A 15,966-nucleotide genomic window follows, 5' to 3' on the forward strand; every position below is an offset into this window, starting at 1 on the left:
GTAGCACAAATGCAACGAGGAGGTAGCTTATACACCTACCCTAAACTCACCCGGGTCCATACAAAAATGTCTATATACATTCATTCAGGAGCAAATCCTGAGGAGGAGGTCATTCTGTTTATTCCTGAGGCAGAGCTAGGCTTCCAAACGTATTTAGAAGCCTTATACAAGGCATCATGTCAACAAACAACCCCTGCAATAAACGCAAACATACATGAACCCATAACCAACTAGTAATGTAAAAGATATGTAAATGCAACAGAAACAGTTCAATCTTTGGCCTGCACTTTCATGTACTAGCTTTCCACAATGTAGCCGTGGATTATAAAACAAGTTTATTTAAACATAGACAGGTAGCAGCCAAAAATGGCCATAAATGTGAACAGGGGGCTCCAACTGCATGCTTGAGTGTCTTTTCTATCTAGGTTTCTGAACATCAAAACACGAGGCCAAACTAAATCCTGGCCTATTGAATATGCTCAGCTCATGTCAAGCTCCTCTCAAATGGTGGTAAATTTTAGCCACTTACAAATAAATAAATGCTGCCATGACAAAGGCACTTGTGGTGTGCCTGTAAGTAAGAATTAGATTTTAACCCTTCTTCCAACTTCAAAATAACAGAGCCCTAGGCGAGTAAGAACAGCTGGCCCTTGAAGAGCTTTACAATGATCAGATGAGAGCTCAGTCGAAATCCCTTGTTGAAGCTACTTATTGCAATGAACTGGTTATCTAAATAATAGTCACCTTTCATTCTTTAGCAAGGACATCAGTTGATACAAGGACCAGTCATTAGCAGAAATTGAACTGTTACATCATGAATGAAAGTAGATTATAAGCACAACCAAGTACGTTTAATATCACAAGATGGCAAATTATTTGCATGATTCAGGCTTCACAAAAAATAGAGTGAATTCCACTCACTTTCTTTCCTGAATCATGGCGTCTCCCTCCCAGTGACCCTCTTTGATTGATCCAAGACAATGATATAAAAAAAGAATCAAAAAATTCAAGCATCAAGATGGACCACAGCCAGAAGTTATTCTTGAAGCGAGTCATCATGTGCCAAACGTCTCCAGACAACTGCCAAACCACTCCCCATCACATTCATGATGACTGCTGAAACTGCTGCTGGCACAGCAACCAAAGGAGAGCTAAAGTGTGCTGTAGCCAAGACAACTCCCAGGGACGAATTCTGCATCCCAACCTGCTACATAAAGCAGTGTATTACTTCCAAGACAATGTAGCATGAGAGTTCAACACGTCAACACGTCTTGAACACATTTGAGCCGTAAAAACTCGTTTACTAGGACAGCCACTGTGGCATTCTCTCAACGTTTTTCTTTGTATAAAATAAGCCACAGTCAAAGACTTCCGAGCACAAACGAAAATTAAGTTCCTACAGAAAGCGAAAAGAACTCATTGATGCTTAAAAATGCTCCTCCAAGGGGTGAAAAGAACCAATCACTAAGAGCACTGCAGTGATATCAATCCTTTCTACAGATGGGCATTGTGACATAATATGCTCCAGCCTTCATCACACTTAAACCGAAAAACCTAATGGAAACAGACCCAGTAGCAGGGCTTGCTGCCAAAGACATTTCGAAAATCAGAATGCCTAGTCATTAATCATTTTCGCCTGTTTCAAAAGGACCTGCAGCTAATTGGTCAAGGAAGCAAGGTGTGAAGAACCCAGACTTGAGGATAGGTCAAAAGACCAAAGACTGGAGCAGGGAAGGCATATTATGCTTGGAAGAAACCCAAAAGTAAGGCAGAGAACGGCATGGAATCATGAAAAAGAAGCAACGTACAAAATACGGAGTTACAATAACAAAGGTCACGCCAGTCCACAAATGAAGACAAATAAAGGGAAAAAGGAGAGCATAATAATCACAGCAGCTAGTATTGCATGAGTCCATTCATGTACCATCCGGCTACAAAAACACTTATATTTGGTATGAATGCCACATTTACTGTGTAGTTCGTGCCATTATTACCGATTTTCGTTACTCACTTTTGTGGAGGTTCACAATTTTACTGTACCAGGATAACTAGTTTCAGTTCAAAGGATCCCACACATTCAGTACCAAACATCAAACCACATTCGATTTTCCTGGGTGAGTCAGGCTACCACATGTAATGGATAGCTCAACAAGTGATTAGACACCGGTGACCATACAAAGGGTCAGGATTCATACAAGAACTCAAGCCTTGGGTCATAGAAAGCAAAGTATTGAGCATATGTCTTACCCTCATGAAAAATAGGATTTCGGATTTGATACCCTACAAGTAATGCCTACACTTTTTTTAAAGCATCAACTATGACATACAACTCCTCATACGCTAAGTAATTTAGTTGTGCATTGGTCTAGCTTTTTACTCTCAAAAACAACGGGCTGAGCCAATTTGTAAAAGCACCGAAGATGCTGCAAAGTTATTAGCATCTACAGGCTGCAGCTAAGGTAAAGATTTTCTTTTTTCTCCTTCTCAAATGAAGGTCATTCTCTTTCCCTTAAGTTGATCCATCATCAGAACAGCCAAGTTAACATATTCTTTAATAAATCCATGGTAGAATCCCAGGAATATATATATATAGAGAGAGAGAGAGATGAATCCAGGAACATGCCCAAACTCACCCTCTAAAACACAACATAGTGCAGTTTCAATCTCATGATAGTCACTCATAAGGTTGAAAACCATAAACTCCATCACGCATAGCAGGGACTAGCTACTATGAACCCCCCACTGACGTCATCAGCGCCCAATAGTGAGTGTAGACCATAGCATAGTTTTTTACATACGTTACCATAAGCGACTTCAGAAAAAATTGCAAATAAATGAGAAATTTCAAAAAACAATCATAACTTTATAACAAAGCTACGCTTCTGTTCTCAACAGTACCCAAGCATTTGCTGCCATATGGGTTTTGAAAGATTCCAAAATCTCTTGGGTACACCCAATGATTACTAAGCTTTGAAATCCCAACCAAGCAACAAAAAATTTGATAGCAAAAATCCTAGTAATATTTCTCATTTCTCTAGATTAGAGAGATGTGGTGATTATTAAGGTCTACATGAATTTGAGCTTGGGATAGACTATATTTCACATACATTACTTTTGAACAAAAAAATTCACTTAAACTTTTGCACAAAATAGTGTTTTCTGTCAACAGTGAAACACTTGCCCCAAGTGTTGAAGATGCTGCCTTTTAATTTTACTATAGATTAAGGTATCATTTGAAAATACTATAGCAAATCTCAAGACATCATTCATTAGTGTCATGACCATTCGTCAAACCAAACGACATGACTTTTAATAATGCCCAATTGAGTTCTCAAGGCTGCTTGGATACATCCTCTATCCTAATGCGTACTTGATGATACTCCCCCAATCTTATCTATTGTGATATTTTGCTCCTTACAACCCGTCAGAGAGCTCATCAATGCGAGACAGTGGATATTTATAATTTACTGTGATTTTATTCAATGCTGGCCTCATCCACAGCATTTAAAAAATTTTGTCTAACCTCAACTTTGTAATCATCCTAGAGATCCCTCAAAAAATCCTGTATCGCCCTTTATTTTGAGCTCAATCTCTCTATAATTGCAAACATGCAGGTTCAAGAGATCTCTATTCTTTGTGTAGTTACCCCAAGCCCTCCGCGCTCGCCCAAGCTCCTTTAAGGATAAAAATTCTTTTATGAAAGCTTGTTCAAATTCAACCCATGTCCTATGTCTTGCTCATGAGCTCGAGTTCACAAAGTAGCATTTGTGTTGTGTAGACAATCAAATGTAATGCTTTTGGATAGCCTTGAATTGTTAGAAGATGAAGAAGTCTAGGTAGACCGCAATTGTGAGCTCAGGTTTGACTAGGTGAAGTCACGTGCTCTTTTTCCAAAAAACCCTGCTTTTCTTCAAATTTTCCTCAGTTACTAGTTGTCAACTTTTTGTGAACTTGTGTTCACAAAAAAAAATACGAATTAGGTTGTAGGCTAGCCAAGTGAACATGAGTTCACCCTAGAACAATCTTTCACATAAACTCTGATTTTGAAGGACTTGCAGTGGACCATGTCAAAGTGCAGGGGAATATGCAGACAGAGAATAGATAGCAGATCTGCGATCTGAGACAGTAAAGAAAAGCAAAACAAAGAGATGGAACTGTACACGGAATATCAGGGAACAACTCAACTCAGTAGCTGAGAAAACCTCCATAAAACAAGTAGAACTTCAAGACAGGACTGTGCCATGGTGCACTGGAGTATGTGGTCGACCTGCACCTCAAGACTGCCTGCACAACACCCAAAACAACTCAAGAGAACCAAGGCCAAAGGACCCCATATATAGGGGGCAGAGGCCTGCTGATCTGGCCGACTGACCCCACCAGATCTGGTTGGGTTGACCGGAGCTGGTCAGGTCGGCTGACCTGACCCTGGTAAAGGTCCCAAACCAACCTATAACTGGCCTCAAACTGGCCCTAACTATGGGCCCTTACCAATTTGAATCAGCCTCAACCAGGCTAACAAACTCAGGCTTTAACCCTGGCATTGTGCCCTGGCTAGATCTGCATTTAATGTGCAGAAATATGTGGGCAGCATAGAAGCAATCAAAAGAGGTGACATGGGGCTGCCACATAGGCAGCACATGAGCTGCCATGTGGGCATGCAGGGAGATGCCACGGTGACACGTAGCACCCTGTGGCTGGTGCAGGGATTGTATGGAATAAGTGCGCACCTGCGGCAATGGTTTCCAAAGGCTGGAGGTGTCTTGGACAGAGGCGGAACAGCAAAACTATGGAGGCGACTGTTTGGAGATGCACATGGACCAGATCTAAGGCTGGAATATGCCCTGGATAAAGGCAAAGGCTGCTGGTATTTGCCCAGCAGATCTGGTCCAGGAAGGGGTGGAAAAAGGGCTGCAATATGCAGGCCCTAGTGATCTATCTGAGCAGGCATCCATGAAAAGTTTGGTTCCTGAAGAAGCCAACGACCAAGTCCCAGGATCAAGCCATGTGCATGGGTCTTGGCAGGAAGGGCATGTATCCGGAACAAAAGCAAGGTGTGCTTCCGACCAGGAGCAACAAAGAAGACCTATGTATGAGATAGAGGTGGATCAGGACTCGAACCACGTCTAAGGTTGAGTTTCTGACTGAGAAGTAAGCCAAGGCACACAAAAAAGAGCAGTACCAAGCCCCTGGTCACCAAGTCCTGCTCCGTAGCCAAGGTAGCGATTAGATGGAGAGGAACACAAGGGATCTATGGGAGGTCAACGTGGTTGACCAGCGGACATGTTACCAAACCCAAGGAGCTGGAGTATTTACATAGCAACTAAAGACGCTTCGTGTTACTTGCCTCCTCCACGAGTAGCCTTCATAGCCACACACAGCTCTACCAGCAGCCTGGTTCATAGCCTTCGTTGATGACAAGGCTGGCTGCTTCTGGCCGCTCCATGAGGTTGCTCCTGGATCACAGGTACAACTGGTCTCTGATGTCAAACTCCTTGTGTCTGGATCTCCTCCTTAATCTGAGTCAATCAAACTTTGAGGCTCTACTCCTGCTCCACGATCTCAGGAATGCCTTAAGTCACTAAGATGAGTATCTGTTAGAGAAGAGAGCACAGGGAGCTTGTAGAGAGTGTTCAGCCTCCCATTCGTAATCAGAGATGAGTAAAACGTTATGTGCTCCGACAAGATGAATGCTGATGTCTTCTGAAGAGACCTTTTTCCCTACGTGAAGGACATCCTGCTAAAGCGTTTGTAACTTGCTAGTGATCCCACATTGTAGCTGACTTTGTGAGGTTCAACACTCACATCTAAACTTCCAAGCAGACGCGCGTCATTGGGGAGACCCTGTTGTAGAGAGACACCAACTTCTGCCAAATAATACTAGGCAGCGTCATGAGCTTCACATGAGGCATCAACTGAGGGGTACAATTCAGAAAGATAAAGGAACAGACTCGGGCATTGACCTGGTCCCACAACTGGGCCAAAGTCTCCCACCCTTCCACTCCATGATGCTAAGGTCCTCCTTCAGATTCGGCCTCACAACTCCAACAAGTATAAAATTAGCCAGCTCGTGTGATTGCAATACTGACTCCATCATCACTCTCCAAACTCTGCATTCAAAGCCTAGTTCTCGTGAACGAAAATAATGGCATCTCATGTTTGACAGGAGAAGATGACATTGCAAAGGATGTATCATGGAAAAGCACAGCCGTGAAAAGTTCCCAAAGAAAGGTTCAAGAAAAAAATCCTTGAATTGATTTACTCTAACCTATGTGGTCTTTGTCAACTCAATAGAAGGTAAGGCAGGCTTACTGAGATTCGTAGAAGATTATTCCCGGAAGACATGAGTGTAGTTCCTCAAGAAGAGAAATTCGTTGCCACGGTGAAAACCAGACTAGCCAGTAGGTTAAGAACCAGGCTAAGGCTCTTAGGTCGGATAAAGGGAGAGATATAAGTCAAAAAGATTTACTGAATTCTGTTAAGAGAAAACTCTAATTCTCCTACTCTCCAACAAAATGGTGTTGCTAAGCGCATGAATTGTACTCTAGGTAAGAAACCCAAGAGTATGTTGAAAGCCCATAATAAAAGAAAATTACTTGTGGACTGAAGCAGTAAACACAACTAAGTATCTTCATAAGCAGAGTGCTACGAAAGCCATTCCAAACAAAACTCCTTAAGAGGCCTATACACGTGTAAAGCCTAAAATAGATCACCTAAGGATATTTAGTTTCAGGGATTATGCTTGTATTCCTGATGTCAATAGAAGGAAACTGGATAATAAATATATTTTTTGGGCTATAGTCATGATTGCAAGGACCTACAAGATCTGTAATCCTGAAGTGTGTAATATCATCAGATTTGTGGTGAAGGAGACATTGCTTATGCTTCACAGCAAAAAATGTCTTTTTGTCCTATCCTTAAGCAAGTGGTGTAGAGAGAGAAAATGAACCACCTATTGCTGAAGAACCTTCATCAAGTAGTAGTGAGAATGAACCTAAGTCAAGGACCATACCCAGATGGTATTATTAAACTAGAAGTTCAAATAATTAATGAGCCCTCCACAAGCAAGGGAGGTCTCAGAAGATCTACTAGGGTCCGTAGGACCCCTGACACACTCATTGTGATTCATGCTTTGATTGCTACTATGAAAGACATAACAGAGCCTGGAAGATATAAGGATGCCAAGGACACTCCCAAGTGGCAGGAAGCCATGAAAGAGGAATATGATAGTATCATACAAAATAAAACTGATTAGTACATTTACTGCCAAATAAAACTTCCTTCGGTAACAAGTCGAAAGAGCTGCCAATAGAAGGAAATAGTCACCTCTTAGATATCCTGCAAGCCTGAGTGCATTTGTCCTCCCTCGCCTCTCAACAACTGGAGGTGGGACCCAATTGCCTAGGCCACATAGTCTAGAAGAATTGTCATGGCATCTTGCCCCCCTGCCACATGCACCTCGCTCTTGAGAGTACTCCACTCACTGGTCTCCAAGCCTGCACAGCCATTGAGAGGTTGGCCCATGCTTGTTGAGTCGCTCAATGGATGCTAGCTCCCTCCAATTGAGTGTCCTCTCACTCTCTAAAGGGTCTATTATGCTATAGCTTAAGGAACTGGACCCCTATGCTGCTCCATTGAATGGTATCAGCCGGCGTGACTCACAATTTCACTTGTCATCCTGCAAATAATCTATCCCCGTTTTATTTTCATGTGCTTCTTTCTCTTCTCTTGTCTGCAAATAGCTGTGCACCTTGCGTACTTGGTCCAGGACTCTTGGTCTACCTACGTCAGCCAAATTTGTTTTGAAGTGCTTAAATAGAACCCAGAAAAGTGCTCATGCCATCTTTTCCCCTTTTTTTATGGAGATGCACTAGAAAATAAGCTCATGTTTCATCACGCCTTAGCAACATCAGCGTATTAAAAAACATGCCAAGAGCCTAAACCCAGCTTTTAAAAATGCATATGCTTTTCCCCCCCCTTTGATAAGAAACAAGCTCATGTTTTACTTATTGGCATGCACCATGTATAGGTGAACAAGGCGTTTGAAATAGGCCAAATAGGTTCAAAAGAGCCTAGATTGACGTCAATCTAGGCATGCTAACCATGGGTGAAGCCTAAGACTTACCAACTTATTCCAAGTTCCAAGGCAATGATCCTGGAAAGAGGGAGAATAAGATCTACCCCACTGCAATCGTCCATCTACTCTAGAAGGATCGTCCATATAGGTAAGTCGCAAAGGTTATAGTCATCCTTCGAGACAGTATCCAACTTCTTAACGATATTCAATCGAGCACACACCAATAGAAATTGAAAGCAAATGAAGAAGAAAGAGTTGTGCAAAGAAGTAAACGATTCAACTCTATAGCATAGAAGGTAAAAAACAGCACTTTTCTACCAGCAATGCATTGTTTTTATCGATGATTTACTTCTATAGATATAGCTCGACGTTGCGATTCCCGTAGTCCTGAAAGGGCGGCAGCCAGATACCTGCCAACAGATGTTTGTAAGCGAATTGGTAGATGGTAAATGGAGAAGCAACGTTTCCACCGATGTAACTTTTGGTTTTCTGTTGAAGTTGGCCAAATTTTGTTATATCGTTAGTCCGTACCTACCCCAAAAGGAAGCCAGCTGCATGAAGTAACGCTATAGCTTGAGCTACACTAGCCAAACTTGAAGTTTGCATGGCTGACAATGTTGACCCTGAAGTCATTTCAACAAAGTTGCCGAGAAGTCCAACATTTGCTGAAAACACACTGCAGAAATACACAGTTAAAACTAATAACACGTTTTTCTGATAGATGGCTTGGACCTTGGACCGTTGCAGGAATTTTACATCATTTTCAAGATGAAATTTTTTCCCGCCTATTGTCATTGAACGAGAAATTACCTGCAGGCCAGTAATGAGGACATTAAGACTGCAGCCAGAGGCGCAAAAGGAATAATCCGAGCTACAGCCATTGGAAAAGTAGTTTGCAGCCATGCTCCAACAACAACTGGTACAAATACCACCTACAGAATAGTAAAATTTGCTGTGAAGTGGAGTCCCAAGTTTATGGAAACAGAATTCGGACTACTGTTAACTTCCAATCAACTGACAAGATAGTGGCATACCTGCAGTGTACTTAAGGCAAGACCGACAGCATCGACCGGTACGTAAGCCCCGGCGAAGAACTGAGTCAACAAAGGCGTTGCGAAAACTGCAGCAAAGGTGGTGCAAACAGTCATGACCACCGAAAGAGGGACATCCCCACGCGCTATGTAGGTGACCTGCATAATATCCCGTCGCTTCGTTAGCTCAGGACTAGTCATCGGCCCTTGAATTTCTAGTCGGACCGTTGATGCCGACGAAGAAGGAATGGTAGGCTGCATGCTGACATTCACAGCGACTATCAGTTGCACAACAGAAATGTAGAGCGCTTAACAGGGCGGAATTCGTAGATCTTACAACATTGGATGCCGTGCCACCAGGGCAGCAAGCCAATAGAACGAGCCCCGCGGAGAGCGATGCGGGTAGATGTGATGCTCGACTGATAGCAGCTCCGAGTAGAGGCATTATTGTATATTGATAAACGCAGCCGAGCAAGAGCTGCAAAAGCCAGGCAAGGATAAGAGGATGATGAATGTGCGCAAGTACAGAAAGGACTCACAATCAACTAATCCAAGTCGTCGAATTGCATGCCATGCAGAGGAATGTAAAACCAAAATTTCTGAGCAAGAAAATTGCAGACCGGGACAGGGCGCTTGAGGATGACAGCGAGGAGCTCCTGGAGGCGCAAGGTGAGGCCCATGGAGAGCATGATGGAGCTGAGGACGAAGCTGTAAGAAGAGGGGCCACGGGAGACGAACCAGGAGAAGGAGGAAGGGTGGAAGAAAGCGAGGGAGGCACCGGCGAGGACGTAAAGGGGGTAAAGGCTGGTGGCAGAAGAGAGGAGGTGGAGCAAAAAGGGGGGGAGAGGAGGAGCAGGAGCTGGGGGGGGAGGAGGAGGAGGGGGTTGGGAGCTGAAGCGAGTGACGGAGAAGCCATAGCCATGGGAGCTCAGAAGTGTGCGAGAGAAATGGAAGGAGGAGGATAGCAAGGGGGTTGGAGGAAGAAAGGAGGAAGATGATAAGTGGCCAAAATGAGCGTTTGATTTCACTTGAAGTTCCGGGACGACCACTGTTTTGAGAGTTTGGCTTTGGCTATGGCTATGGCTATGGCGATTGCAAGCTTGCAAGAGCTTCATTTTTTTTTTTTTGGTCAACTCTCACTCGCCTTCCTCCTAGCCTCCTACTACTACTACTACTACTTGCTTTCATCTTATCCCCCCCCCCCCAACACACTCATTGCCACCTAGCAAGCTCACTCTCCTCTAGCTTTCCGGGACCTAGATACGATTCACACACGTCCGAACAAGCAACTAACCTAGATACGATTCACACACATCCGAATAAGCAACTGAGCACGGGGAGGGCGGGCTTGGGATAAAGGTTGCACACAATAATTCACCCATGACAATTTTTCATCCAACATGCCGCCTAAGGCACGAGTATGTCCCCCCATACATTGATAAATGTGTATATATACATTTATCAATCAATGTATACATATACATATATTGATAAATGTATATATATATGTATACATTTATCAATGTATACATATATATATATACATTCACCCCCCAAGGCACAAACACGTGAACTTGGTGGGCCTAGCAAGAATCGAACTCTGGTCATCCTGGCAAGAATCGAACTCTGGTCATCCTGGCAAGAATCGAACTCTGGTCATCCAATAAGATTTACTACAAACGTGCCCTAACCAATACGTCCCATACAATTTTCTACATTTCCAGTATGAATGTGAGAATGATCTAGACACCAGGCAAAATTTTTTTATGTAGTCATCCAAACAACTATGAATCAAGCCCTATTCTAACACAAAAACAAACCCCAAAAATGCAAATTGTATTTGCCTATCCTCGACGTGGATTGCAATCTCTTTTCTCATACATACCAAATCCACCTTCCCCTACAAGTCACCATCACCCCTTGAAAAGAAGGAAGTCGCTTCGTCCAATCACTATTACTTGAGGGAGGGCTAAGCTTTCCCCTATTATGTGTGTGGTGACACGTCTTGTAAGTTTAGAGAGTGTTGTGTGAGAAGAGGTCATGATGAGGTGAGTTTAATGAGCGATGTCTGAGAAGAGGCCATGGTGAGGCCACTCTTTGATGGATTCGAATCTCGATCAAGCTGGTAAAGGTGACAAGTGCTTGCACGAAGAAGAGTGTGTGATTAGTAAGCAACTTAGCATCATCATTTGAAACTTCAAGCCATGGCATTCCTGGATGGGAGTGATGGAGAGGAGGTCTTATCGGAGAGCAACAAAGAAAGGGAGAACACTGAAATCATGGGTGCTAACTCACCAAGATTAAGGTAAGCTCTAATTGTTGATCACCGCCTTCAAGGAGTACCAAAGGGACTTCGTAGAAGTCTTCTTGGACGACTTGTGCATGAATTCAACCTGCGGTGAAATGTGGCATGCACCTTGGTGAGTCCAAATATCATCACTTTGGCCGCATACACACCCCAGGTTGACTGGTCGGCTTCACCGACTATGTTGATCTGACTACCGTCCTCATAGCTATAAAGAGGCGACCACCATGTAACTAAGCACACTATGCTAATATTCTTAGTGGCTAATCTTCTTGGTCTCCAAGTGTTCCATTATGAAGTGTGTGTGTGTGTAAGATTTTACAACACCCTTTGCATAGTGAAAAGACAAAAGAGCGAAGCTAGACAATGAAATAGGACTAATTGCATTAACGGTATGTTCACTTGTTCTTGTGTATGATAGATTTGAGTATTTTAATATAATATGTCTTTTTATGCCCTTATTTTTATTTTTCCTTTTATTTATTTACTTGGGTGTGGTTTTTTATATTTATTTCTTTTCAAGAGCTTTTATCTACTTTGCTTGCTATTTATTTACTTTGTTTATTCATTGTTTTATATATATATATATATATATATATATAATGGTGGTTAATTATGGATGTGTATGTCACATATGTACTTATTGTATGATCTTTTGATTATCCACTTAGGTAAAAAATCTTTTCTATCAAACCTTGTCCTGCGTCCCAACAACGATGCCACAAAGAGACGGATGGCTCCTCGGTCACATTTATTACATTATCTCTTATGCCTGACACATGCATTGAGTACAATGTTCCATGCTTGGAACCTCTAGCAATCACAAGTGACCCTTTGCTAATTTTCCATGTATTCTTGCCAAAAAACACATGATAGCCATCATCATCAAGCTGTCCTATACTTATCAAGCTCTTTTTCAAATTTGGAACATGCCTAACATTCTTGAGTACAAATGTAGAACCATTAGGAAGAGACAAGTGGATATCTCCCACTCCAACAATGTCACATGGATAATCATTTCCAAGTCTCACGGTTCCTTTCCTTCTTGCATCATAAATGGTAAACCACTCCTTATGTGGAGTGACATGGAAAGATGCTCCTGAGTCTAATATCCAATTTTGTGACAATGCATCATCACTAGTCACAAGAAAAGCATGCTCAAACATAGAGGCATAAAGAATGTCACCATCATCACTGTTGTTACTTATGGCATTCACTTCCTCTATATTGACGGTGGATTTCTCTTCCTTCTTGGGCTGCACATTAGCTTTGCCTTTGCCTTTATTGTTCTTCCATTTGTAGCAATCCATTTTGAAATGGCCTTTCTTTCCATAATAGAAGCATTCCAAATCCTTTTTGGCATGGGATTTTCCTCTAGATTTGCTTCTAGACTTGCTTGTATTTCTGTTGTGGTATTTCCCCCTGAATATGACCTCCCTCTCACATTGAGAGCACTTGAACTTTTAGTTCCAGCATTGTTCTTTCTATTTACCTCCTCAGTGAGAAGGCTACTCTCAACATCACTGCTTGTCAGGCCTCCTGCATGGGCTGAATTGCTTATAGTAGTCCTAAAAGTGTCCCAACTTTCAGGAAGGTTGACCAATAAGAACATTGACTTAACTGAGTCATCAAAGGCAATTTTTTGAGCTGAAAGTTGATTGAAAATTGTGTTAAACTCATTTAAATGGCTAGACATTGAAGTCCCTTCTTCCATGCAAAGATCTATGAGTTTCTTCAGCCAATACACTTGACAAGCAGCACTCTACTTCTCATAAAGATCATGCAACTTTGTCCACACACCATAGGCACCACCTGCAATATCTTTCACATTGAAATACACCGATTTGAAAGTGTGAGCATGATCATGGAGATTGCAAGCTCATCCAATTCCTTCCACTCTTCATCATCTTCCCAATCCTCTGGCTTTATGCCTTTGCGTTTTATAGGCTTTACTTGCTTCTTCTGCACCAGAACATTGTAGATTTGCTCCTTCCAATAGGAGAAGTTTGTGCCATCCAACTTCTCAATGTTAAACAATGCATTCTCTGATGCCGAAGCCATCACAATGGATGACAGAACAGCAAGGATACACTGCACCAATGTACCAAACTCAAGCCCAAAAATATCAACTGCAATGACAACAGCCACACAGTCACTGTCACAAATACACGTTCTGCTGTAAGTGACCTCAGGGCATCCCAAAACCAGCTAATAGCTTTTGCACGGTAGCTCCAATGCAAAAAGTGTAAACAAAAAAAATGTAGCTTGTAAAAAACTCTACAACTTCGTAGTTTATAGCAGGTCCAAAATCCTTACAAATTTCCTTATATCTGCTGTTGGAAGCCACCACCTGCAAACTTTTACTGCTATAATAACAGTCTACAATAGTTTTGGCGTGTTTTGAACTGTCAATATCTTCCCGACCGTAACTCGGTTGCCTTTGCTGTAAACACCAAAGTTGTAGATAACCAATAGATCTACAAACTTCTAGTTTACTACAAGTCAAAATTCATTATGGATTTTTTGATATTCACTATTGAATGCAGGCCCTTGCTCACTTTTTCTAGCTGCTGTCAAACTGTCAAAACTGTAGATCATGGGCATACTAGGCATCATAACTTTTTCTCTAAATCTTGAATTAAAACACTTTCAAAAACAAGATTGTAGATTGTCCAAAAAACTAAAACTTCTTAGTTCGACTCAGAAGACAATTCCTCATGGATTCTCTGATATTCACTTCTGAAAACAGCCACCTGCTCACTTTTTACTGCTGTCACAAGACTGCAACTGCCAATCTCTGAGATTTACTTCTGAAAACAGCCACTTGCTCACTTTTTACTGCTGTCACAAGACTACAAACTGCCAATCACCAACTTTTCATGAAGCATTTGAGGCATAAACTCCAATGAAATAGCCCAACAATTCTGAAAATTGTTGTCCAAAAAATTCCCTTAGTGGGAAGAGTATTGCACTCACAAAAAATAATCCCTTCCTTGGATACAAAACTTCAGAAAAACACTTCTCACTTATACTCACTTTCTCAGCTAAACAAAGGCTCAAAATGCATCAATTGTAAGCAATCACTTTCAGCCAACCTTTGGCTTGATATGCATCAACTTGAAGGCATAAACCCAACTAAAATCTGAATGTACCAGCCGCCTTTGATCAACTGGAGTTCGCCACAAGCAAAAGACGTTTTTGCTTTCGGGTCACAAAAAAGCAACTTCCAGTGGCTGAAATTGTAGAGCAGCAGATCGTTTTTGACCGTAGATGGATAATATTCCTTCTCCCCCGCTCAAACAAGGCAATAGATTGCTGGAACAGTCGAGTCAACCTGATATATAAGGCTGAAACAGTAAAAACGAGCTACTATATGTCAAAATATAGCTCCCAGGGGCAGCCCACGGGTAGTAGGAGACTCCACGCAACAAGTTCGGGCTCTTGGCACAGCAACACTACAATGCTACAGTCTCCTTGTTGGCTTCACTCAACCAAGCTCTGATACTAGTTGATGGAGAGGAGGTCTTATTGGAGAGCAACAAAGAAAGGGAGAACACCAAAATTGTGGGTGCTAACTCACCCAGATCAAGGTAAGCTCTTATTATGTATGTATGGTACAAAGGGGTATATACTAGGCCATTGGCCTTTTCCCCAATAGGGAGCACATCGGATTTTGTTGAAGTGAGGGTGGGCACTACTACTTAACGGGCAACAGGCCTATGGACAAGAGACTAGTGAAGGGAGATACTGTTAGTTCTTATGCAGTGTGGAGTACAAATTGAGAAAGGTGCAACATGTGTGGAGAATGCAGACATGGAGATGACATGTAACACTAGTTCTTTTGTCGAGGTAGCCAGGTTTACAAGGAACATAATTGATCCTATCGATTTTATCTGTTTGGAAAAAGATCTCCAAAAGATCAACATTCGGAAAAGATGGCCTATGCAAGGGAATGGCGCAGAATCCAAGAGAGTACTACAAATATCGATGGACATTAAACCGGAGCAACTATGCATTGGACTCGAGCATCCATGACCGGATTTTTCATGTTTTTCTTGGGAAGGGTCCCACAGGAGGAGTTTGAAAAATGGTTCAATGACACCTACCAAAAAAAATAGTTTGGTTGATTTTAGGTTCATTGGCAAAGGATTCTATCAAGCAATAGTTAGGAATGCTAGAGAGAGGGACTAGTTGGTTGCTAGTTTAGTCGGTTATAGCGAAAACTTGGTCATTGCCATCCTGTGGAGTGCAAACTTTATGCCAGAAGAGGTTTTGCAGTGTGAATACAGATCGTTTCGCTCCTAGTGAAAGTGCTTTATGTGCCATCCAGCCCATAAGTAAAATCATCTCCAAGAGTTTGCTTACCTTGCTTACTGTGGGATAGGAGGAAGGATCCTCGAGAAGTTTTGGAGAGTGTTTGGAGCTACTAAGTCCTAATAGTTGGAGTGCTTTCGTTAAGATTTCTTTCCTGATGTGTGCTATCTTTGTAGATCTTTGGGACATTTCGCACGAGAGTGCCCTTCCCGACATGTAGAAGTGAATGAGTAGTTACCAAA

At 42.2% G+C, this 15,966-nt stretch overlaps 1 protein-coding gene across 4 annotated transcripts; it reads right to left on the bottom strand.

The window, feature by feature from the left end:
- Positions 1-322: 322 nt before the first annotated feature.
- LOC147896047 (uncharacterized) lies at positions 323-10,259 on the bottom strand. Of its 4 annotated transcripts, XR_015541906.1 has the most exons (8): positions 9,726-10,259; positions 9,443-9,583; positions 9,109-9,264; positions 8,885-9,006; positions 8,610-8,750; positions 8,424-8,484; positions 922-1,204; positions 323-804 (listed from the first exon to the last, which is right to left on the bottom strand). XR_015541906.1 is itself a non-coding variant. In XM_087382987.1 (7 exons), the coding sequence occupies exons 1-7, from the start codon at positions 10,218-10,220 to the stop codon at positions 1,037-1,039; spliced, it is 1,284 nt and encodes a 427-aa protein (XP_087239113.1). In that variant the 5' UTR covers positions 10,221-10,259; the 3' UTR covers positions 323-1,036. The 4 variants fall into 4 exon arrangements, 3 of the variants coding, with proteins under 3 accessions (XP_087239113.1, XP_087239115.1, XP_087239116.1); XM_087382987.1 differs by having other exon boundaries at positions 323-1,204; XM_087382989.1 differs by lacking the exon at positions 323-804 and having other exon boundaries at positions 1,082-1,204; positions 8,393-8,484.
- Positions 10,260-15,966: the final 5,707 nt, after the last annotated feature.

The sequence above is a fragment of the Dipteris shenzhenensis genome, chromosome 12 (assembly GCF_047967505.1).
Source record: "Dipteris shenzhenensis isolate YYH24624 ecotype China chromosome 12, Dip_SZ_1.0, whole genome shotgun sequence".
NCBI lineage: Eukaryota > Viridiplantae > Streptophyta > Polypodiopsida > Gleicheniales > Dipteridaceae > Dipteris > Dipteris shenzhenensis.